Here is a 26,645-nt window from a genome sequence, read left to right on the forward strand (position 1 = left end):
ATAAATCATACTTTATTTACATTTTAAAATGTATTTACATTACATTGTTAAGGGGATTTCAGACCAAAGTTCAAGTTACTCACATGCATCTCAAGTTAGAAGAGTGGCCCTTGGTTGATTGACCCTTAGTAAAAAACAAAGCTGTGTAAACTGTTCCTGGGACAGCTTCTGAGGCCAAAATGTCGCATCATCATCATCAGGACAAATAAAACCGCAATACTTTTCCTGGGCCAGTTTCTGCGGCCAAAATGTCCCATCATCATCAGGACAAACAAAACAGCAAGACTGTTCCTGGGCCAGTTTTTGAAGCCAAAATGTCCCAATCAGGACGGTCACTTCTGCTGGAAAGGCAGCTTCCTACGGTCTTTGCCAGCATTCCTCTTCCTCTTCTTGCTGAGGAAGTTTTCCAGCTTGCCGCTCTTCTTCAGTTCGCTGTACTTCTCCGCCAGCTCCAGCTTCTTCTTGCCGGATTTCTTGAGGAAGAAAGGCTTCAGTCCCTGGCCCGCCATCTCTCTCTGTTTCCTCTTGAACTCTAGCTCCTTCTCACACTGCTGTTCCCGGCTCTTCCGGGCCCGCTCCTGGTTCTCCATCCTTTTCAACAGGAACTGAAGTTTCTCCTTCTTCTGGTTGCTCATTAATGGTTTCTTGAGCTTCTTCTGCACTACATCTCTCTCGCGCTGTTTGATGTCGTTGATGAATCTGTAGGTTTTCTCAAAGATCTCCGGTTTGTATTCACCAGACAGATCGTCAAATCGAGGGTCTCTTGACACTGTTTTCTTGACAGGAACTACTTGTCTGAGAAAAGGGGCTGGCCTCTTGGCTAATAGCAACCAGCCCAAGATGTTATCCACCTGGGTTTATGTCTGAGTTGTGTACTGTTACGTAAGGCTGGGCAGCGTACTCCGTTGTCATCGATCGCTAGACCAGAAATAGTCAGAAGTTGCTAGTTTTTAGTTAACCCTCTACTGCACACATATTTTTTTTTCAAAAACAATATTTGGAAGATTTAAGTTTTCTGATAATGTAGCAATAATAAATATGTAACTTCTACCCCCCACACCCAGATGCTTCTTTTGTTGCCTCAGGGCAATGCTGTTCCATAAGGGTACTAAAACACCAAGGAAAATCAGATATTTTCAGAACATTTATTAAGTCAAATATAGTAGAAACAAGCACTCTTTTCATAAGAAAATACAGCTTCTGGGGTCCATGATATTGCCCTGACAAGTAACCTAACTGCACAACGCTGCCCTAAGGCAACAAAAATAAAACTATATTTTAAAAAATATGTATAGAAACTAAATATCTTCAAAACCTATCAAATATGCTTCTTTAGAGATTCCTACACAAGTACATATTTTTTATTTAAACATGCAAAATAATTAAATGTATCTTATCTTTCACTCACACCATGCACTCACATCGCGCTGCTTCCTGAAAGAAGGTCCCTACCAGGGACGGCTTGTTCAATAGGGCGATATGGGCGACGCACTGCCAAACGGGAAAAGGAAGGGATTTTTTTTCTAATCAATTATATCACGGCAACAGCAGTTATCAGTGTTCACGTCTGATCTGCCAGCCACTAAATGTCAAATCAGGCTAAAGTCGTGCTTCAAATGGCCCCGCCCGTTTTTGGGGCGATTTCAGTCAAGTTGAAAATCGCCCAGAAGTCTCTCATAGCCTGTCATGTAAAATCTATTTTTTTCACATTTCAAAGCTTTCAATACATTCTCTATGGGTGTCTGTGGGCTTGCACTTACGCGCTTTCGTCATACGTGACGTAACGTTGAACGTAACTAAGACAATGGCGGCTAGAAGCGTCTCTGTTGCGACCTGCAGTGCGGCGTTATTTTATGTTTTTAATTTGTAGACTTAGTTTACAAACATTCTGCCAACCATGGATTTCCAGTGGTTGGTTTTGGACTGATCTTGTTGATCGTGGTACATACCCGCTACGAACGGACTAAATAATGAAAACGCTGCTGGCAGCTGAATCCCAATACAGCTGGGAGACTTGGCTCGATGAGTCCCGGACAGAGAAGTGGAGCCGGCCACCTTCACCCTGGTCAGAGCGGACCGCGATCCTGGTAAGAGAGCGACTCTGTACCCCGACATTGAACTGCTTTCTGTGTCATTGCGACCTTACTATCAATTCAATTCAATTTAAGGGCTTTATTGGCATGGGAAACGTGTGTTAACATTGCCAAAGCAAGGGAAGTAGATAGTAAACAAAAGTGAAATAAACAATAAATATTAACAGTAAACATTACACTCAGAAGTTTCAAAAGAATAAAGACATTTCAAATGTCATATTATGTATATATACAGTGTTGTTACAATGTGCAAATAGTTAAAGTACAAATGGGAAAATAAATAAACATAAATATGGGTTGTATTTACAATGGTGTTTGTTCTTCACTGGTTGCCCTTTTCTTGTGGCAACAGGTCACAAATCTTGCAGCTGTGATGGCACACTGTGGTTTTTCACCCAGTAGATAAGGGAGTTTATCAAAATTGGGTTTGTTTTCGAATTCTTTGTGGATCGCTGTAATCTGAGGGAAATATGTGTCTCTAATATGGTCATACATTTGGCAGGAGGTTAGGAAGTGCAGCTCAGTTTCCACCTCATTTTGTGGGCAGTGTGCACATAGCCTGTCTTCTCTTGAGAGCCAGGTCTGCCTACGGCGGCCTTTCTCAATAGCAAGGCTATGGTCACTGAGTCTGTACATAGTCAAAGCTTTCATTAAGTTTGGGTCAGTCACAGTGGTCAGGTATTCTGCCACTGTGTACTCTCTGTTTAGGGCCAAATAGCATTCTAGTTTGCTCTGTTTTTTTGTTTGTTCTTTCCAATGTGTCAAGTAATTCTCTTTTTGTTTTCTCATGATTTGGTTGGGTCTAATTGTGTTGTTGTTGTTGTTGTTGTTGTTGTCCTGGGGGCTGTGTGGGGTCTGTTTGTGTTTGTGAACAGAGGCCCAGGACAAGCTTACTTTAGGGGACTCTTCTCCAAGTTCATCTCTCTGTAGGTGATGGCTTTGTTATGGAAGGTTTGGGAATCGCTTCCTTTTAAGTGGTTACTATCTGCCCCGTGAGTTCCCCCAATTGTTTGTTACCGTTGTGTACTGTTGATAATCACAAGTTTACTGGAGAACTGAGACCAAGTAGAGACTTTGGACAGGGTGGATATGGTATAATAAAGGCAGTTTATTCAGAGGTAAAGATATCTGGAATCGCGTGCACGGACTCGTGCACGTGTGTAGGTCACCTAAATCATCAGAAAAATTGCCCCTCCTGAGAATTTTTTCAGGAGCCGCCACTGGTCCCTACCCCAATTGATACATCATACCAACTTCTGTACCTCATTGGATTGTTTACAGGATTGTTACATGTCATTGCATATTGTCATGTGTAGAATAAAAAAAAATAAGTATAATTATATGGGGGCAAAAGGGTTTTCTGTTGCCTAAGGGCAATGATGTGCATTAGAGGGTTAAACTGCCATTTTTGTCAGCATGCTAGGCTTGCTAATTCTAAAGCAACCCATTGGATTCGACAACACTTCCGGTGGCTACTCACCCCAATGCTAGGCATCACATTTTCATGGAATCCAATGGGCTGCTGTAGCATTAGCTAGCATAGCATGCTGGCGAAAACAGCCATTTAAATAAAAAGTAGCAGAATTCCAATCGTCTTGATTCACCATTCAAAATTTCGGGATAATTAGGAGTACAGCGACCTATTCCATCCCTGGATTGAGGTACGTTCCCCCCCTATTCTCTGCTCTCCTCTTCGCTTCTCTTCTCCACTAAGCACGGACCGGTCTTTTGGACATCTTGTTTTGGTCCTGTCCGGACCGGCCATCTTCTTTTTTGGGTGCAGTCCGGTCCACAGACGTAGATTTTTGTCTATAATTGGTTCAGATTTTGTCCGGTCCGGCCTTGATTTGGCCCAAACTTAGACGTCTATGATTCACAAGTTTGGACAGCACAATACAGTGCAGTAGAGCACAGCAGAGTACAGTACATTACCGTACAATAAAGTATAGATTAGTATAGTACAGTATAAAATAAAAATTAAATAATATGCCATTTAGCAGACGCTTTTATCCAAAGCGACTTACAGTCATGCGTGCATACATTTTTGTGTATGGGTGGTCCCGGGGATCGAACCCACTACCTTGGCGTTACAAGCGCCTTGCTCTACCAGCTGAGCTACAGAGGACCACAGTATAATGTACTGTATTGTACCCTCCTTTACTCTAATGCTGAACTAAACTGTACTGTATTGTACTCTATTGTACTGAACTGTGCCGTGCTGTACTGTGCTGTTCAAACTTGTGAAACATAGCCTAGACATCTATGATTCATTCAGATTTGGTCTGGTCTGGACCATACTTGTTTGGGGGCGGAGCTCATTCGAATAATACCCAGCATGCTTCGCAAGTGTTTGTTTTACATTTTGGCCATTCAGCAGATGCTCTTATCCTTATCATTCAACTATGGTATATAAACAACAACATATCACAATCATAGCAAGAAAAAAAAATCTGTAACCGTTACTGAGAATGTGATTGTAGTTGAAGTGGTCTGTTGGTTTATTCTATAGGCTGGATGACTTTGAACATCATCGTTGCCAGTTTTATGTTCAAACATTATGTTTAAACTTTCATTCAGAACTGAAAATGAACCTGATTTCAACTTCCGGAAAATACATATTTTCAATGTCTGGAAAAAAACACATTGTCAACGTTTGGAAAAGACACCTTTTAAACGTCCAGAAAAGACACATTTTTACCTTTCATTCAGAACCTAAAATTAATCTAACATCAACGTCTGGAAAGTACGTATTTTAGATGATTTTCAACGTAATTTGCATACTGGGTCTCTTCTATTCAGCTACAACAATACAGAACCTGCTAGTTTCACAGCTGAACCTAGTTAACGTAATTGATGAGGGATAGACTGGAGCTGTGCCCCGAGTTCCACCATGATGACTGGTGCGGTTGCACGAAACATTCCACTTTTGTGACAGACCATCTCTCCAACCACACTCATGGGTATAATTAAACTAAGGGATACGTGGTATAGAGGAAGGACAGGGGGTACTTAACCCGAGGACTAGCCCACTAGCCCACGCAAGTGCCAGTGTTCTGAAGCAATGATTACAGGTTTCTCTCAAGAGCTTCTATTGAATGGTTGTTTCTCTGAAGAACTGGATAGTAAATGAGAAAAATATCATATTTTGGTTCTAAATACACTGGACCGTGGTGGTATAATAGCGGCTTGCTCGCGTACCGGAGCTCCACTGTTGTACTATTATCGTTGTGAATTCCTGCTGTTGGAAATAAAAGTAAAGAGGTTGGGAAGATGATGGTGAAACGTGCCGGTGCCTATCACTGGATATGTCTTCCACCAATCACAGTTTGGCCGCATCCAAGCATCTCTGATGACCATATACGGATTGAATCAAATATAAGTCCAATAAGATGCCAATATCGACCTTTTCTCTTGTTTTCTCCGACCCCGTGTGGGGTTAGATGAAAGGCAATACTTTATTTTTTGGAAAACATGGTTATTGTGGATGTTGTTTCAAAGCCTAACACAACAAAATGGACAGTGCTTTCTAAGGTGATAATTAATCACCTATATATGAGGCCAAGCCCGAAAAAATATGCTGTATTAAAATAATGATTGTGCCATTATACAATACATAGCCTACCGCATATTACACATGACAGAAAAACTGAAAAAAAATACTGATTTACGATATCTTTGATAAATAACTGGTCTAGCCTAAATTAAACAAATTCAGAGTTAGCCTACAATTATAGTGAATTTGTATATGGTTTTGAATAGCCTAGTAATAGGGCATTTTTTATATTTTCATAATTCATATGCTGACACATTACCTTTAGCTACAGAATATCTCACCACTGTGCGTTTCCATCACCTCCCCTCTCTCCTTCATTCCTTTCTCCAGTGCACAGAGAGATGGGCTGTCAACAGTTTAATGAAATATGTGAACATTACTATAGATGTTCCCAAACAGATTTCACTTGGTTTCCCAAATGAAGCACTGGGTAGCTGCAGGAACAGGGTTGGAGAGCCCATGGCATACAGAGTTTGGGCGGAATATCACCTGTTGCCAGGCAAAATAAACGGAGTAGCCTACCCAACATAAGTGAAACTAACCGGCAGGAATGTGGCCTCCATTCGCTATTCGAGTGTATACAGATTACATGTATTTTTTTATTTTACATATTAGTAAAGACAAGATTAAATTGAGAAGAGTCTGATGGGTGAAAATATGATCACTTGATGAGACAACAGCATGTGTAGCCTGAGGCAAGGAACAGAGCGTAAGCTTTTTTTGCAACTTTCTCAAATCATCAATAGCCTAAAGTCACAGCCCATATATATTTTGATTTCTAAGGCATTCTATGGATTGTATCATTCACAACTAAATTTGCCAAATAGCTCTAAATTAGCGTATAGGACCTGTTTCAAATAATCACTTTTACGCTCAACATAGCCACTTCATTTGCGCACTCGCTCTAGAATGGGAAAAATATCCTTTCTATTTTATTCAGCTAAATTCAATTATATTCTTCTTACTATAAAATCATACAGTGAGGGAAAAAAGTATTTGATCCCCTGCTGATTTTGTACGTTTGCCCACTGACAAAGAAATGATCAGTCTATAATTTTAATGGTAGGTTTATTTGAACAGTGAGAGACAGAATAACAACAAAACAATCCAGAAAAACGCATGTCAAAAATGTTCTGAATTGATTTGCATTTTAATGAGGGAAATACAGTGGGGGAAAAAAGTATTTAGTCTGCCACCAATTGTGCAAGTTCTCCCACTTAAAAAGATGAGAGAGGCCTGTAATTTTCATCATAGGTACACGTCAGCTATGACAGACAAAATGAGAAAAAAATATCCAGAAAATCACATTGTAGGATTTTTAATGAATTTATTTGCAAGTTATGGTGGAAAATAAGTATTTGGTCAATAACAAAAGTTTCTCAATACTTTGTTATATACCCTTTGTTGGCAATGACACAGGTCAAACGTTTTCTGTAAGTCTTCACAAGGTTTTCACACACTGTTGCTGGTATTTTGGCCCATTCCTCCATGCAGATCTCCTCTAGAGCAATGATGTTTTGGGGGCTGTCACTGGGCAACACGGACTTTCAACTCCCTCCAAAGATTTTCTATGGGGGTTGAGATCTGGAGACTGGCTAGGCCACTCCAGGACCTTAGAAATGCTTCTTACGAAGCCACTCCTTCGTTGCCGGGCGGTGTGTTTGGGATCATTGTCATGCTGAAAGACCCAGCCACGTTTCATCTTCAATGCCCTTGCTGATGGAAGGAGGTTTTCACTCAAAATCTCACGATACATGGCCCCATTCATTCTTTCCTTTACACGGATCAGTCGTCCTGGTCCCTTTGCAGAAAAACAGCCCCAAAGCATGATGTTTCTACCCCCATGCTTCACAGTAGGTATGGTGTTCTTTGGATGCAACTCAGCATTCTTTGTCCTCCAAACACAACGAGTTGAGTTTTTACTAAAAAGTTCTATTTTGGTTTCATCTGACTATATGACATTCTCCCAATCCTCTTCTGGATCAACCAAATGCACTCTAGCAAACTTCAGACAGGCCTGGACATGTACTGGCTTAAGCAGGGGGACACGTCTGGCACTGCAGTATTTGAGTCCCTGGCGGCGTAGTGTGTTACTGATGGTAGGCTTTGTTACTTTGGTCCCAGCTCTCTGCAGGTCATTCACTAGGTCCCCCCGTGTGGTTCTGGGATTTTTGCTCACCATTCTTGTGATTATTTTGAAGTTGATTTCTTCAAACCAAGCTGCCTACCTATTGCAGATTCAGTCTTCCCAGCCTGGTGCAGGTCTACAATTTTGTTTCTGGTGTCCTTTGACAGCTCTTTGGTCTTGGGCATAGTGGAGTTTGGAGTGTGACTGTTTGAAGTTGTGGACAGGTGTCTTTTATACTGATAACAAGTTCAAACAGGTGGCATTAATACAAGTAACGAGTGGAGGACAGAGGAGCCTCTTAAAGAAGAAGTTACAGGTCTGTGAGAGCCAGAAATCTTGCTTGTTTGTAGGTGACCAAATACTTATTTTCCACCATAATTTGCAAATAAATTCATTAAAAATCCTACAATGTGATTTTCTGGAATTTTCTTTCTCAATTTGTCTGTCATAGTTGACGTGTACCTATGATGAAAATTACAGGCCTCTCTCATCTTTTTAAGTGGGAGAACATGCACAATTGGTGGCTGACTAAATACTTTTTTCCCCCACTGTAAGTATTTGACCCCCTCTCAATCAGAAAGATTTCTGGCTCCCCAGTGTCTTTTATAGAGGTAACGAGCTGAGATTAGGAGCACACTCTTAAAGGGAGTGCTCCTAATCTCAGCTTGTTACCTGTATAAAAGCACCTATCCACAGAAGCAATCAATCAATCAGATTCCAAACTCTCCACCATGGCCAAGACCAAAGAGCTCTCCAAGGATGTCACGGACAAGATTGTAGACCTACACAAGGCTGGAATGGGCTACAAGACCATCGCCAAGCAGCTTGGTGAGAAGGTGACAACAGTCGGTGCGATTATTTGCAAATGGAAGAAACACAAAATAACTGTCAATCTCCCTCGGCCTGGGGCTCCATGCAAGATCTCACCTCGTGGAGTTGCAATAATCATGAGAACGGTGAGGAATCAGCCCAGAACTACACGGGAGGATCTTGTCAATGATCTCAAGGCATAGTCACCAAGAAAACAATTGGTAAAACACTATACCGTGAAGGACTGAAATCCTGCAGCGCCCGCAAGGTCCCCCTGCTCAAGAAAGCACATATACAGGCCCGTCTGAAGATTGCCAATGAACATCTGAATGATTCAGAGGAGAACTGGGTGAAATTGTTGTGGTCAGATGAGACCAAAATCGAGCTCTTTGTCATCAACTCAACTCGCCGTGTTTGGAGGAGGAGGAATGCTGCCTATGACCCCAAGAACACCATCCCCACCGTCAAACATGGAGGTGGAAACATTATGCTTTGGGGGTGTTTTTCTGCTAAGGGGACAGGACAACTTCACAGCATCAAAGGGACGATGTACTGTCAAATCTTGGGTGAGAACCTCCTTCCCTCAGCCAGGGCATTGAAAATGGGAAATGGGTCGTGGATGGGTATTCCAGCATGACAATGACCCAAAACACACGGCCAAGGCAACATGAAGGTCCTGGAGTGGCCTAGCCAGTCTCCAGACCTTAATCCCATAGACAATCTGTAGAGGGAGCTGAAGGTTCGAGTTGCCAAACGTCAGGCTCGAAACCTTAATGACTTGGAGAAGATCTGCAAAGAGGAGTGGGACAAAATCCCTCCTGAGATGTGTGCAAACCTGGTGGCCAACTACAAGAAACGTCTGACCTCTGTGATTGCCAACAAGGGTTTTGCCACCAAGTACTAAGTCATGTTTTGCAGAGGGGTCAAATACTTATTTCCCTCATTAAAATGCAAATCAATTTATAACATTTTTGACATGAGTTTTTCAGGATTTTTTTGTTGTTATTCTGTCTTTCACTGTTCAAATTAACCTACCATTAAAATTATAGACTGATCATGTCTTTGTCAGTGGGCAAACGTACAAAAGCAGCAGGGGATCAAATACTTTTTTCCCTCACTGTATAATATAAAATAATGGCACGGGAAGTCTACAGCCTATGGCATGACGCATAGCCAGATAACATACAATAATCCAACTCATGTTTTGTTCTTCTGAAATACATTTTCTTCATATCATAATGTTTCTTTAGACCTGCCTAAAATAAATAATGGATTTATTGTGATGGTGTATATTCAGTTTATTTATTCAACTTTTTTAAATGTAGATGTTCCAAAGGCGCGTATCAGCGCTTGTATGCGGCTTGTATGCGTGGAGGCCTGGAGAAGCTAAACGTGTTTATGTTAATGGTCAGTTACTGTGAGACCGGCATTCTTTTGAATGACAATAACCAGCTGACAAAATGTTATGACCCCCACAGCCCTAGTTCAGAGGCATAATTTGATAACTGATCTCGTTCCCTGACACCCACATAATGAGTTTGACGGAACAGGTAGATGAAAAGAACCCATTGTAACTTTATGCCGTCCTACGCTGGCTTTAGATGAGAAGGTGCCGATATTGGTCGATACACATACTGTATTAGAAATTATATCACCAAAGGGTTATCTTGTATTGTACAGCTGTCAACTATGATGTCCATATTAGGACAGTCTCAGCCTTACAAGTAGTTGTGTCAGTCTCACAATGACACTACTCCTTGTGAGGTTGAGCCTGTCCTAATATGGACACCGTAGAGAACAGGAAGGGAGTCAGTGTGTTGTGATTACCATATTAAGGATTTGAGAATGTCTAAAGACGTCACTATAATGTCTGGTGTGCTCGTAATAACTGACAACAATTGAATAATTGACCAGTCAGGTGGTTGGGGGAAGGTATTACGTTGACGCGACAGACATTCATTGGGATTGCATGCAAAATAATCTTGCAAGAGATCTCTCCCTCTGCCTCCTAGGTTGTCTGGCTCACTCTAATGGCTTGCTTTCGTTGTGTTAAATATGAGGAGTTTACATTTAGATTTGACTTTTTAGTCATTTAGCAGACGCTCTTATCCAGAGTGACTTACAGTTGTGAGTGCATACATTTTAATACTTTTTTGTACTGGTCCCCCATGGGAATCAAACCCACAACCCTGGCGCCATGCTCTACCAACTAAGCTACATGGGACCATGGGTTTACGGTTCTCGGTTTATGTGTGAAATCCTCAAGACACAGAGCAGCTTAAGGTAGCTCTTTCCTTACCATTGCTATGGTAACCTCTCTCTTCTCATTAGGCTGTCAGACCAACAACAGAAAACACGAACGCGCACGCACACACATATACACATACACACAAGCATGCCACGACATGCTAACAAAAGTCTCAGTATTCAACATTAAAACGGTGCTTGCTGTTTTACGTAACTCGCCTTTCATGGAGCAATGCACTCTTTGATTTTGAAACATGTCTCTATTCTGTTATACAATAATGTCTGCTTTTATATGTGATAAATTGCAGATCATGAAAATAAAACCAACATAATTTAAATGAATAAGTCTCAGCTTAAATAATAGATTGAAAATATGCATATTCGATTGATTCATGAGCAATGATGACAAAGTGTATTAGGGCACCATAACGGAACATTCTTAATAATCACATCTGTCTATTTCTATATATTTCTATCTTCTCATTGAATTCATGAGGAATTCTAACTGAATATACTGATACCTACAGGAAACAGCAGTGCTGTATGGGATTGTGCTTTCAATACAGCACACTGTCAATTCATTTTGATCTTATGTTTTTGGGGTGAGCACTATGATGCTATTCCAATGAACACACTGAAATCTACTGTGCAGAGACAAATGGGTATACGATTCTGTTGGCCAATACACACACACACACACACACACAAACTCACACAGAGGGATCCAGGAGCCCTTGACAGCAGTTTTAACAGGATCTGATATGACAAAATGAATTATATTAATGACAGTGGCGGTCAGTGCCGTTTATGATGAGGGAGGAAGTTTTTTGATGACAGTGACACATAGACAGACAGTGACACATTCAATACCGCCTTGCACACTCTTGCCTGCATCTAGCTTATCTAGGGTGTAATCATTAGTCCAACAGTTGCAAACAAGAGTTTCTATTGGACAAATTCAGGTATTTTTATCCACGTTTTGTTTGCTTCCGTTTAAGAAAAGTTTTTCAACAGAATCAGGCGGAATGAATACACTCCTGATCACGCATAAACACAGCTCACTTTCATATGTAGCAGCCACGTTGTATTCATTCTAGCCTCTATGCACTCTCCTCCTCTCACCTTTTCCCTTCGTTGGTGGACTTCAATGAACAACACATCAGCTGTATGTGACCAGTCTAAAAAACCTTTCCAAACCATATCATAAACGATACACACAGCCTACATCGTTGTCCCCATATTAGCTAAAGTAACGTCCTAGCCAACATAGCTAATAGAACTAATGCGTTAGTAAACCCGCTACAATCACGCAGTAACGTTACAGTGTATAGTCAGTAAGCAGTTAGCCCCGGTGGCAATAAATTAATAAAACCAAAAGCTTACCTTGACTTGGAAGAGTTCCAGTGTTGTGTTGGATAGTCATAGCAAGCTAGCTAATATAGCATCCCTCTGTTTGAGCCGGGTGTTTGAGTAACTAAACTAGCCAGCTGCATTTGCTAGCTAAGTAAGTAAAACTAAAGTGAAAAAAAAGAGATCTCTCTCTCTTGCCTCTCCTTCATTTGTGAATAAATTCTTTTTCTGAAAATTGTTTAACTATTGTCTTTCTCTCTCTTTGAGTCAACTATTCACCCCATTTTATGCACTGCAGTGCTAGCTAGCTGTAGCTTATGCTTTCCGTACTAGATTCATTCTCTGATCCTTTGATTGGGTGGACAACATGTCAGTTCATGCTGCAAGAGCTCTGATAGCTTGGAGGACGTCCTCTGGAAGTTGTCGTAATTACTGTGTAAGTCTATGGAAGGGGGTGAGAACCAAGCGCCTCCTAGGTTTTGTATTGAAGTCAATGTACCAAGAGGAGGACGGAAGCTAGCTGTCCTCCGGCTACACCATGGTGCTACCCTACAGAGTGCTGTTGAGGATACTGTAGACCTTCATTGCAAAACAGTGTGTTATAATCAATTATTTGGTGACGTGAATATATTTAGTATAGTTTTATCTAAAAAGGACAACTTTTTCAATGTTTAACTATTTTTATTTTTATGAAATTCACTGAGGAGGATGGTCCTCCACTGATTAATGAAGACACCTTCACTTTTTTTTCTTCTGCGCTTCTCTTCCCCCTTCTTTCTGCGAGGAACCAGTTCTGCGATTAAATTGTCACCACGCCATCAGACCTTGACAGCTCCACTAATCCATGTGGCTATCGCTCCTCAACTCATCCGTCCTGAAAGAGGGAAGTGTTCGCCAGGCTCGGAGCCGCTGCGGAACCACACTCTTAGAAAAAAAGGAGCTATCTAGAACCTAAAAGGGTACTTCAGCTGTCCCCATAGGAGAAATCTTTGAATAACCTTTTTTTGTTCCAGGTAGAACCCTTTTGGTTCCACATTGAACCCTTTTGGGTTCCATGTAGGACCCTTTCCACAGAGGATTCTATGTGGAACCTAAAAGGGTTCTACGTGGAACCCAAAAGGGTTCTTCCTGGAGCCAAAAAGGGTTCTCCTATGGAGACAGCCGAAGAACCCTTTTCGAACCCTTGTTTCTAAGATTGCAGTGGGCCATGCTATATGGGAGAAATTATGCCAGCCACCATCTCTCCCCCACGCAATAAGACAGGGAACGTAATTAGGATTTGCGAGCAGCCGTATTACCTATGAGAAATACCCATGACAGCCTATATGAGGCACTAATCTCACAATGATGTAATGTCGCAGTAGTGAGTGAGCTGGGTCGGTTAACCTGGGCGCTGTTTGACTGTGGCTGAGTTTGATAGCCGGTGTGCTATGGGTCTCAGGAGTAGGAAAGTGTCGCAATCGGGCCATGAGTGGTGCTCAATTGCGATGCCACATGACTGGGAGTTGAAAGGCAGCGGAAGCATGAAGGTTTACATTATACATTTAGACAGATGATGTAGCACACCGGTCTCCAACAGGGTGTGCAGGCTTTTGTTCCAGCCTAGCACTAACACACCAATTTCAACTAGTCTTGTCCAGTCTAATTGCATGATAAGTTGCTGAATTGGATGTGTCAGTGTTGAGCAGGAACAAAAGCCTGCTCACCCTATTTCTCCATGACTGGAGTTATAGACATCTAGCCATGAGATTTAATTGGTAGAGTAGATTAAGATAAAAAGGAAATTATGACATTATATTAGTTTTTTTCTGTGACTTTGGTGCATTTTTCCGATCAAAGTACAACATTCTAAACTGATAACACTTGTAATGCCTTTGATTGTTCATTCATTGGAGTTGAAAGCATCTTTCACCCCTGAGTCATTCATGCAAAATATATATATTTTTAAATCCATGAAAACATTTTGTTAAGTCACCAATTCATCAGATAATGTTTAGTCATTTTAACTAATATTTAGATCCAATAGCAAAAAATACAAGATATCATTTTCAAAACAGATCTTTTTGAAGTGCTGAATTGAAGGAATAGTAGAAGGTAAAAATACTTTTCCATCTAGTATTTGGCTAGAACTTGACATGCTCCACTTTTTCAAGTTTACTGCAAACCACATTTTGTATCATTTGAATCCAAGTAAGGTTGTGAGCATGTTGAGAAATATGTCTTACAGGTTCAGTATCCTTATACAGTACATAAATAGAACAAATCCTCATACATATGGGTATTGTAAAGCAATAGGCTACAGTAAAATAGTGTTTGTGTAGTGTAGCACAGTATGTATATGCCATTTCTACCTCATGCAATGATGCAACATTATACAAGATCACCTTTTCTATGTGACTTGTCAACTGTCTCTCCACTTGACAACAATCATCAGCTTACTGTGTATTAATGAAATTTAGATAATGAGTGGAATATACTGTTATATACAAACCAGGTATTTCATTGTGCACGACACCATAATTTCAAATTATTGTACATAATGACTCTTTCAACTTTGTCCTATTGAAGCACACTGGCTGGAGGATCACGAGTATTTACAGCCACATCCATATATGATTGTGCATTGTGAAAAGCAGATACATTTTACATTTTTAGTAATTTAGCAGACGCTCTTATCCAGAGCGACTTACAGTTAGTGAGTGCATACATTTTTCATATTGGCCCCCCGTGGGAATCTAACCCACAACCCTGGCGTCGCAAATGCCATGCTCTACCAACTGAGCTACACAGGGCCTTGAATATGTATGCAAAAAACGTTCTGCCCAGAGGGCCACCACTACTGGTCTTTACTTTCCTCTAAAGTCATCCGCATGCTTCCCATCCGAAACAGTTCGGAACAGTTTGTGATTATATTATGATGACATTTTGTGCCGTTTTTGTTTGTTTTGGCCATCGACAGGTTTTTTCAGCTGTTCGTGCACACTGCATTTTTTCTCGAGGCAAGCCGATGTTCGGAAGCCAAAGTCAGTGAATGGTCAACAGTAGGGATTCTTCAATTAAGTATTTGTTGTCATTCACTTAAGAAATACTGCACCAAACATCCTAGTTAGATGTAAAATTGCGTGACTAAGATCTCCTAGGATAAAACGTGACAGATTTCTTGAGTTATCTTAGATTAATTCTGACTACGGCCTCTCAAGATGGAAAAACAGTACTATTGCCTCTATTTTCTCGTAATTCAAGCAAAGATCTTTTCAAGCGATATTCAAAGATATGCGAGCACACTCGTTCAGTTCAGCTAGGCGCCAGCCGAACCGAAGCATGCGGAAGCCTTAAGGGACCGTTAAAAAATTACTATTACTACCCATGAGAGTAAATGTCATTCCTGTTCATGTTAGGATTTACATAAGCTTTTAGGAAACTCATACACTTCTATAAGCCTCATTGAAGCTACAAAAATGTCAATGTTTGACCTTAGCATGTGATTACTATATTGATTATCTTGATTATTGTCCAGTCATATGGTCAAGTGCTAAAAAGAAAGACCTAGTTACGCTGCAGCGGGCCCAGAACAGCCCCACACGTCTTGCTCTTCATTGTAATCAGAGGGCTAATAGTAATACTATGCATGCCAGTCTCTCTTGGCTAAGAGTTGTGGAACTTGTTGTCACTTCTTGTTTTTATAAGAAACATTAATGTGTTGGAAATTCCTAATTGTTTGCCTAGTCAACTTATACACAGCACTGACACACACTTACCCCACCAGACATGCCACCAGGGGTCTTTCACAGTCCCCAGGTCCAGAAAAAATTCAAGGAAATGTACAGAATTATACAGCCATGAGTGAATGAAACTCCCTTCCATCTTATATAGTGAACAGTAAACCTGGTTTCAAAAAAATATATAAAGCAACATCCCACTGCACAACACCTCTCCCCATGTCACCTACTTGTTGTGTTTACAGTATGTACTGATATGTACACTACATGACCAAAAGTATCTGGACACCTGCTCGTCGATTATCTCATTCCAAAATCATGGCCATGGATATGGAGTTGGTCACTCCTTTGCTGCTATAACAGCATCCACTCTTCTGGGAAGGCTTTCAAGTAAATGCTTCCATTCAGCGCAGTCTGCGTTCCAATTCATCCCAAAGGTGTTCGATGGGGTTGAGGTCAGGGCTCTGTGCAGGTCAGTCAAGTTCTTCCACACCGATCTCGACAAAGCATTTCTGTATGGACCTCGCTTTGTGCACGGGGGCATTGTCATGCTGAAACAGGAAAGAGCCTTCCCCAAACTATTGCCACAACGTTGGAAGCACAGAATCATCTAGAATGTCATGCTGCAGTGTTAAGATTTCCCTTCAGTGGAACTAAGGGGCCTAACCCGAACCATGAAAAACAGCCCCAGACCATTATTCCTCCTCCACCGAACTTTACAGTTGGCACTCTGCGTTCGGGCAGATAGCGTTCTCCTGGCATCCGCCAAACCCAGATTTGTCTGTCGGACTGCCAGATGGTGAAGCTTGATTAATCACTCCATAGAACGCTTTTCCACTGCTCCAGAGTCCAATGGCGGCGAGCTTTACACCACTCCAGTCGACGCTTGGCAATGCGCATGGAGATCTTAAGCTTGTGTGTGGCTGCTCGGCCATGGAAACCCATTTCATGAAGCTCCGGACTAACAGTTCTTGTGCTGACGTTGCTTCCAGAGGCAGCTTGGAACTCGGTAGTGAGTGTTGCAACTGAGGACAGACAATTGTTACGCACTACACGCTTCAGCACTCGCCTGTCCCGTTCTGTGACCTTGTGTGGCCTACAACTTCGCGGCTGAGCCATTGTTGCTCCTAGACGTTTCCACTTCAGAATAACAGCACTTACATTTGACTGGGGAAGCTCTAGCAGGGCAGAAATTTGATAAACTGACTTGTTGGAAAAGTGGACGGGCCATTCTACTGCCAATGTTTATTGTATGGAGATTGCATGGCTGTGTGCTCAATTTTATACACTTGTCAGCAACGGGTGTGGATGAAATATCAAAATCCATTAATTTGAAGGGATGTCCACATACTTTTGGCAATGTAATGTTTATATACATCGAATTCGGACAGTATTCAGATCCCTTGACTTTTTCCACATTTTGTTTTGTTAGAGCCTGACTAAAATTGATTATATATATTTTTTTATCTCTCACCAACCTACACACAATACCCCATAATGACAAAGCAAAAACTGTTTTTTAGAAATTTTTGCAAATGTATTGAAAATAAAAAAACTTCAATATCACATATACATAAGTATTCAGTCCCTTAACTCAGTACTTTGTTGAAGCACCTTTGGCAGCGATTACAGCCTCAAGTCTTCTTGGGTATGACTGTATTTGGGGAGTTTCTGCCATTCTTCTCTGTAGATCCTCTCAAGCGCTGTCAGGTTGGATGGGGATTGTCGCTGCACAGCTATTTTCAGGTCTCTCCGAGATCTTTGACCGGGTTCAAGTACGGGCTCTGGCTGGGCCACTCAAGGACATTCAGAGACTTGTCCCGAAGCCACTCCTGCATTGTCTTGGCTGTGTGCTTAGGGTCGTTATCCTGTTGGAAGGTGAACCTTTGCCCCGGTCTGAGGTCCTGTGCGCTCTGGAGCAGGTTTTCATCAAGGATATCTCTGTACTTCCTCTTGCATATTCAACATTAGGTGGAGAATATGTTTAAGAAAATGATACCCACCTGTTGTATAATCTAAACGCTCTGCTCTAGAATTTACCAACACACAAATATGTTATGTTGTGTGCAAGATCAAACACCCTATTTACGAGATTTGGTTGTTCATTTTTCGGAAGGGGCTTCCACTGTGGCTGAGGTACATTGTAAACATTTCAAATTAATACAACTTTTTTAAACTGTGGAAAAAAACGAACACCCACTTAACAATTGCTTTCTCATCTGTGTTGTGGTATAAATATTATCTTGGTGCATAAAAAACCAAATCTAAAACCAGGTGCCATTGTTGACATTTTGAAGGGGACTGGTATGTATTTGAGAGGGCATAGCAGACATTTGCGCGATTGTAAAATCAATGGGAAAATGTGCTTTGTTCAAGCACGAGTTGAAATGTGCATTGCTTTTCTTTTGAAATAAATAGATTGAGCAACAATTATGTGACAAGCGAATTTACACTTCACAAAAACAGGGAATAATGGAATGAGGTGGGCAGGGCATGCACATTACTATTTCATGGCTTCCTTTCCTTGTTTCTTTTCCCTCATAACCACAAACAGGGGAAAGGATTGGGTAGGCTTTCAACATATTTATTTTTAGAATAACAACAAAACAGTCCAGAAAAACGCATGTCAAAAATGTTATAAATTGATTTGCATTTTAATGAGGGAAATAAGTATTTGACCCCCTCTCAATCAGAAAGATTTCTAGCTCCCAGGTGTCTTTTATACAGGTAATGAGCTGAGATTAGGAGCACACTCTTAAAAGGAGTGCTCCTAATCTCAGTTTGTTACCTGTATAAAAGACACCTGTCCACAGAAGCAATCAATCAATCAGATTCCAAACTCTCCACCATGGCCAAGACCAAAGAGCTCTCCAAGGATGTCAGGGACAAGATTGTAGACCTACACAAGGCTGGAATGGGCTACAAGACCATCGCCAAGCAGCTTGGTGAGAAGGTGACAACAGTTTGGTGCGATTATTCGCAAATGGAAGAAATACAAAAGAACTGCCAATCTCCCTCGGCCTGGGGCTCCATGCAAGATCTCACCTCGTGGAGTTGCAATGATCATGAGAACAGTGAGGAATCAGCCCAGAACTACACGGTTGGATCTTGTCAATGATTTCAAGGCAGCAGTGACCATAGTCACCAAGAAAACAATTGGTAACACACTATGCCGTGAAGGACTGAAATCCTGCAGCGCCCGCAAGGTCCCCCTGCTCAAGAAAGCACATATACAAGCCCGTCTGAAGTTTGCCAATGAACATCTGAATGATTCAGAGGAGAACTGGGTGAAAGTGTTGTGGTCAGATGAGACCAAAATCGAGCTCTTTGGCATCAACTCAACTCGCCGTGTTTGGAGGAGGAGGAATGCTGCCTATGACCCCAAGAACACCATCCCCACCATCAAACATGGAGGTGGAAAGATTATGCTTTGGGGGTGTTTTTCTGCTAAGGGGACAGGACAACTTCACCGCATCAAAGGGACGATGAACGGCGCCATGTACTGTCAAATCTTGGGTGAGAACCTCCTTCCCTCAGCCAGGGCATTGAAAATGGGTCGTTGATGGGTATTCCAGCATGACAATGACCCAAAACACACGGCCAAGGCAAGAAAGGAGTGGCTCAAGAAGAAGCACAGTAAGGTCCTGGAGTGGCCTAGCCAGTCTCCAGACCTTAATCCCATAGAAAATCTGTGGAGGGAGCTGAAGGTTCGAGTTGCCAAACGTCAGGTTCGAAACCTTAATGACTTGGAGAAGATCTGCAAAGAGGTGTGGGACAAAATCCCTCCTGAGATGTGTGCAAACCTGGTGGCCAACTACAAGAAACATCTGACCTCTGTGATTGCCAAGAAGGGTTTTGCCACCAAGTACTAAGTCATGTTTTGCGGAGGGGTCAAATACTTATTTCCCTCATTAAAATGCAAATCAATTTATAACATTTTTGACATGCGTTTTTCTGGATTACATTAAAAAAGAACCAGCTGCTAGGTCAAAACAGCATGAGAGTAAAACATTTAACTGATGGTTAAATTAACCCATGTTTGGGTAATCCCAACAACACAACTTGTTGGGTTATTCATACAACCCAACTAGCTGGGTCAAAATAACCCAGCGTGTGTTCTGTCCAATATTTACCCAGAGCTGGGTTACCAAATAACCCAATTGGGTTGTTTTTAACCCAGCATTTTTAGAATGTAGATAGCTATGTAAACCACACCCCTCTGCAAACACGCCTTCTGCAATGATATGTACGAGGCGGTACTTATTTAAATTTATTTATTTATTTAAAAGACGTTACCATTGGTGTATTAAAATAAAGGGGCTTTACGTGATGTCACAAGATCCCTAAATAATCCCACCTCCTGAATTCAAGTTCTTGATACAGGGGAGGGGACCAGTAACTTTATGATCAAAATTTATCAATGTAACAGCAACAGTCATTTTTCATACTTTGGTCATACTACTTTGATCTGGTTTCTTCCAAGTGTCATCCAATTTGATGAAAAACATGATTTTAACTGTGCGGGTCCTTTAAACCTTCCTAGACATGGAAATCTAAAAGCTACAAGATCTCAAAGGTATTGTATGACACACAAGATGCACTGTTTCAAGGAAATTGTCATGTTAGTTATTATAAGACATTGTAAGTGTTCAACACCTATTTTGTCATTATAATGACAACATTACTGTAAGTGGGCCTCAGGACGGACAGTTCAAGTAAAGTTTAACTGAAACTTGACTATGGTAGACGGGACTAAAATTGACTTGGATTAAAAAGCAATGTGACACAGTGCATCGAAAAAATAATGTAGGCATAAACAATGTTATTGGAACCTTGGCATAAAGCCAAGGCTTAAGTCATAGGGTTCATTATAAATGCCCCTATCTTTGTATTCAATAGCGTCAAGGCCTGCATTTTAAGTCATGTCTCGCACTCCACATTGCATCAGCAGGCGTATCACTGCATTATCATACCCAGAGAGAGAGTCCCAAAGAGAGGGAGAGGGCCTGCCAAGAGTAGTATGTCATTATATAATGATGGATGACAGGCAATGACAAGGGTTTATGTAATTTGATTGATCCGGGGCTGAGGGAGATTTCCCCTACGCTTAGACACCGGGGATTTCTTGTTTGTTCGAAAGAGTGCAAACTCTTCTTGAGAGCTCTACTTAGAACTGTCAATCTCCCTCTGTCCACTCATCTACAGTGTTCCGCATCATCATGGAACATAAGCCATAGCTCCGCTCACTAACTAGTGATGGTGTAAAAGGGGATGAGTCAGTCTAGAAAAAGGTGATGCCTCTTAGCAGGTCTAGGATCAGTTTCTAGCTTCAGTTTCTTGTCATCAATGTCACTTGCTCACTGGGTCTCTTGGTGGGTTTTGCATGGCAATAGAAGCTCCAGCTCCTCTTCGTCGACACAGATTAAAGAAAAGCATGTCTGTGGTGCTTGCATAGCCTAGTGGTAACACTCCCAGCAATATGCACACATGTTACAACCCCGAGGGTTTGTTCAATCCCCACCAGTTATTTTTTACTGTCTAAATAACCCTCCTTGGAAAAAAATAAGAAAAAAGATATGCATCTCTTACTGTTCTGATTCAATGAGCAACATGCCCCTGGGTCTGACAGCATGCAACGAAGGGCCCTTGTGGTGCGATGCATTCTACCTGAATGATAGTGTTATTCTTCCCTGTCTGTTGCTGCTGTTGCTGCTGAGGCACCTTTCTCTGAATATATAAGCAAGGCAGACTACGGTGGAGGCTTTGCACAACTCACTGATAATCCCAATGCTGGTGAAATATGGCTGTGACCTTGCCCTGTCATTAAGATTTGATAGAAATGCCCTGTTTCTGCTCCTCCCACCACCTCCCACCCAATCCTTGGATGAGAAAGGTGTACAGAATAATGCAATAGCAGCACAGGTTGGCAGAATTCCTCTTTTAAAGTGGGATATTCTTCTGGGCTCCGAGAGGGCTGCTGTTTGGAGGGAAAATGAAAGGTATTGGCAGAAAAATAAGAGGAATCAGAGCCATTATACCACTGCCATGCCCTACTACAACAAACAGTAAGCATCAATGGAGTCTCTCTGAAACAATTTCATATCTGTTCTTCCTTCCTGACAGGCGGGTATGTGAACATACACGCTCCTCAAGAGCACAATGAGCAGATGTCATATCAGTGCCAGTCAGTATTTTTGGTGCACATCTCGAGGTGAGACAACACACGCCTGACTATTCTCTGTGGTGAATGTGTAAGCTCTGACCTTGCAAGACTATGCAGGATTGTATTCATTATGTCGAGTTGTTCACACTAATCATTGTGGGGTGTGAACCCTTGATTATCTGCTGTGACGAATGCTCTTGCGTGAATTAATGCTAACCTTGGAAGACCATGTTTGTGTCCCAAATGCAGAAAGTATTCATACCCCTCGACTTATTCCACATGTTGTTGTGTTACAGACTGAATTCAATATGGATTAAATATATTTGTTTTCTCACCCATCTACACACAACACCACATAATGACCAAGTGAAAACATGTTTTTTCAAAAAAAAATTTACAAATGTATTGAAAATTAAATACAGAAATATATCATTTACATACAGTACCAGTCAAAAGTTTGGACATGCCTACTCATTCCAGGGTTTTTCTTAATTTTTACTATTTTCTCCATTGTAGAATAATAGTGAAGACTATGAAATAACACATATGGAATCATGTAGTAACCAAAAACAAAAAAGTGTTAAACAAATCAAATATATTTCATATTTTAGATTCTTCAAAGTAGCCACCCTTTGCCTTGATGACAGCTTTGCACACTTTTGGCATGAATGAATAATTTTACCATGCTCAAAGGGATATTCACTGTCTGTTATTTTATTTATTTTTACCCATCTACCAATAGGTGCCCTTCTTTCCGAGGCATTTGAAGACCTCCGTGGTCTTTTTGGTTGAATCTGTGTTTAAAATTCACTGCTCGACTGAGGGACATTACAGATGATTGTACAGTGAGGGAAAAAACTATTTGATCCCCTGCTGATTTTGTACGTTTGACCGCTGACAAAGACATGCTCAGTCTATAATTTTAATGGTAGGTTTATTTGAACAGTGAGAGACAGAATAACAACAAAAAAATCCTGAAAAATGCATGTCAAAAATGTTATAAATTGATTTGCATTTTAATGAGGGAAATAAGTATTTGACCCCTCTACAAAACATTACTTAGTACTTGGTGGCAAAACCCTTGTTGGCAATCACAGAGATCAGACGTTTCTTGTAGTTGGCCACCAGGTTTGCAGACATCTCAGGAGGGATTTTGTCCCACTCCTCTTTGCAGATCTTCTCCAAGTCATTAAGGTTTCGAGGCTGACGTTTGGCAACTCGAACCTTCAGCTTCCTCCACAGATTTTCTATGGGATTAAGGTCTGGAGACTGGCTAGGCCACTCCAGGACCTTAATGTGCTTCTTCTTGAGCCACTCCTTTGTTGCCTTGGCTGTGTGTTTTGGGTCATTGTCATGCTGGAATACCCATCCACGACCCATTTTCAATGCCCTGGCTGAGGGAAGGAGGTTCTCACCCAAGATTTGACGGTACATGGCCCGTCCATCGTCCCTTTGATGCAGTGAAGTTGTCCTGTCCCCTTAGCAGAAAAACACCCCCAAAGCATAATCTTTCCACCTCCATGTTTGATGGTGGGGATGGTGTTCTTGGGGTCATAGGCAGCATTCCTCCTCCTCCAAACACGGTGAGTTGAATTGATGCCAAAGAGCTCGATTTTGGTCTCATCTGACCACAACACTTTCACCCAGTTCTCCTCTGAATCATTCAGATGTTCATTGGCAAACTTCAGACAGGCCTGTATATGTGCTTTCTTGAGCAGGGGGACCTTGCGGGCGCTGCAGGATTTCAGTCCTTGACGGCGTAGTTTGTTACCAATTGTTTTCTTGGTGACTATGGTCCCAGCTGCCTTGAGATCATTTACCTGATCCTCCCGTGTAGTTCTGGGCTGATTCCTTTCCGTTCTCATGATCATTGCAACTCCACGAGGTGAGATCTTGCATGGAGCCCCAGGCCGAGGGAGATTGACAGTTATTTTGTGTTTCTTCCATTTGCGAATAATCGCACCAACTGTTGTCACCTTCTCACCAAGCTGCTTGGCGATGGTCTTGTAGCCCATTCCAGCCTTGTGTAGGTCTACAATCTTGTCCCTGACATCCTTGGAGAGGTCTTTGGTCTTGGCCATGGTGGAGAGTTTGGAATCTGATTGATTTATTGCTTCTGTGGACAGGTGTCTTTTATACAGGTAACAAGCTGAGATTAGGAGCACTCCCTTTAAGAGTGTGCTCCTAATCTCAGCTCGTTACCTGTATAAAAGACACCTCGGAGCCAGAAATCTTTCTGATTGAGAGGGGGGTCAAATACTTATTTCCCTCATTAAAATGCAAATCAATTTATAACATTTCTGACATGCGTTTTTCTGTCTCTCACTGTTCAAATAAACCTACCATTAAAATTATAGACAGATCATTTCTTTGTCAGTGGGCAAACATACAAAATCAGCAGGGGATCAAATACTTTTTCCCTCACTGTATGTGTGGGGTACAGAGATGAGGTAGTCATTCAAAAATCATCTTACAAACTATTATTGCATGTAGAGTGAGTAAATGCAACTTATTATGTGGCTTGTTAAGCAAATCTTTACTCCTGAGCTTATTTAGGCTTCCATAACAATGGGGGTTGAAAATGTATTGCCTCATGACATTTCAGTTTTTCATTTGAATGAATTTGTCAACATTTCTAAAAACCTAATTCCACTTTGACATTTTGGGGTATTTTGTGTAGGACAGGGAAAAATAATCTCAATTTAATTCATTTTAAATTCAGTCTGTAACACAACAAAATGTGGAAAAGGTAAAGGATTGTGAATACTTTCTGAAGGCACTGTAGCTCTGATGCACTGTAGCTCTGATGTGTGGTTCTAATGAAACAGAACCACACAAAGGTTTAAGGAAAGGGGGTACAAAGACAATTGGGTCAAACATGCCAATGATCATTTTGAAGGGCTAACAGAGTTGGAAAGCCTTCAACCAAATGTAAAAGAAAAAGCAGAACGTGCCCCCTCATGCTTCTCCCAATACTCACCTTTGGTGAAGGCATTTAAGGACATTATCAGGAAGCACTGGTACATTGTTGACACTGACATACAACTGAAACTCATATTTAATCATCCTCCACTTATGGTCTTTAAATTATGCCGTTGTGTATATGCAAATGATTATTTCCAAACGCTATTATTCTATCAATATAATACCAAAACACATACATTTGCCATATATGGTTTTAAAATGTTGTAATGTATCGTTTCAAATAAGATTATTATATATTTTTAAACCTGAAACCTGACTTGAAACCTGACTTCCCACCAAAACCTCTTAATTCCATAGATTTTTTTGTATCAGTAGCTAGGCTTCCATCAATTTGTCGAAATATTTTCAAGCAAATATTTTTATATTTGCACAAAGAAATATGCGCATTTTACCAGCATTGGCTTCTTGTGAATTAAAAGCTGCGTAATGACGTAATGCACATAAAAAGCTCTATGTGTTCCCAAAGAAACATTGGTTTAACAGTAAATTACTGTAAACTTTAAACCAGGATAGTTTTCGGAATTTACGGTAACATGCTGTACCTTTTTTACAGTAACTTACAGATAACTGGCTGCCAGTAAGTTACCGTGAAAACAACAGGATTTATTTTACAGTGCAAATACAGCACAGAGGGTAGGCTACTGTACATGATGAGGCTATATGGAAAGAACAAGATAATCTTTATTTGTCAATTGGCAGCCAAACACAGATCATCAAGTCACCAGCATAAAATTAAGACCCTTGATAGTTGTTGGAAATGAGCATCAAGCTCATCACCGTGCACTTTCACCACCCCTGTTAACTTATTTCATATGTAGCCTTATAAACTGTGAAGGACCACACAGCATCGTGTGACTGCATATTTACTGCAACATGGTAGCAATGGGATGGATGGAGTCAGGCACAGGAGTGTGAAGAAGGAATATGATTTATTCAGCCCAATAAGGTAGTCCACAGCAATGTGTAAACACAATCCCAGTGCGACATAAATGCGTACTGGGAACTAGACATACACAGGTAAATATTCCCGGCGATAAAATAACAAAAATGCTCAACCGAGCTAGCGATACCTCCACAAAGTAAAAATAATACACAAAGACATGGGGGAGCAGATGGAATACTTATACAGACACTGTAGTTATGTTGCTGTGGTCAGTAGTTATGGTCAGTCGTTTGATGGGCAGTAGTCGTGGTCATTAATTGTGTTTAGTAGTTGTATGGTTGTGGTCAGTAGTTGTGGTCAGTAGTTGTGGTCAGTAGTTGTCAGAGTTGTGTGTTTGTGGTCAGTAGTTGTGGTAATTAGTTGTGGTTAGTTGGTGTCTGGTTGTAGTTAGTAGTTGTGGTCAGTAGTTGTGTGGTTGTGGTCAGTAGTTTCAGTCAGTAGATGTGGTCAGTAGTTAAGTGGTTGTTGTCAGAAGTTCTGGTCAGTAGTTCTAGTCAGTGGTTGTGTTCAGTATTTGTGGTCATTGGTTGTAGTCAGTCGTGGTAATTAGTTGTCTGGTTGTGTTCAGTAATTGTGGGCAGTATATTTAATCAGTAGTTTTGTGGCTGTGGTCAGTGTTTGTGGTGTTTAGTAGTTGTGTGGTCACTAGTTGTG

General features: G+C 41.2%; 2 protein-coding genes across 2 annotated transcripts in view; one reads left to right on the forward strand and one right to left on the reverse strand.

Annotated features, from left to right (window-relative positions):
- LOC121554626 (pro-neuregulin-3, membrane-bound isoform-like) overlaps positions 1-26,645 on the forward strand; it is a 402,909-nt gene that overhangs the window by 244,187 nt on the left and 132,077 nt on the right. The window lies entirely within an intron of this gene.
- On the reverse strand, positions 48-25,089 carry LOC121581302 (ribosomal RNA processing protein 36 homolog). Its single transcript, XM_045223697.1, has 2 exons — positions 25,044-25,089; positions 48-820 (listed from the first exon to the last, which is right to left on the reverse strand). Exons 1-2 carry the CDS (start codon positions 25,087-25,089, stop codon positions 333-335), a joined length of 534 nt encoding a protein of 177 aa, XP_045079632.1. The 3' UTR covers positions 48-332.

This window comes from Coregonus clupeaformis, chromosome 1, assembly GCF_020615455.1.
Source record: "Coregonus clupeaformis isolate EN_2021a chromosome 1, ASM2061545v1, whole genome shotgun sequence".
Taxonomy (NCBI): Eukaryota; Metazoa; Chordata; class Actinopteri; order Salmoniformes; family Salmonidae; genus Coregonus; species Coregonus clupeaformis.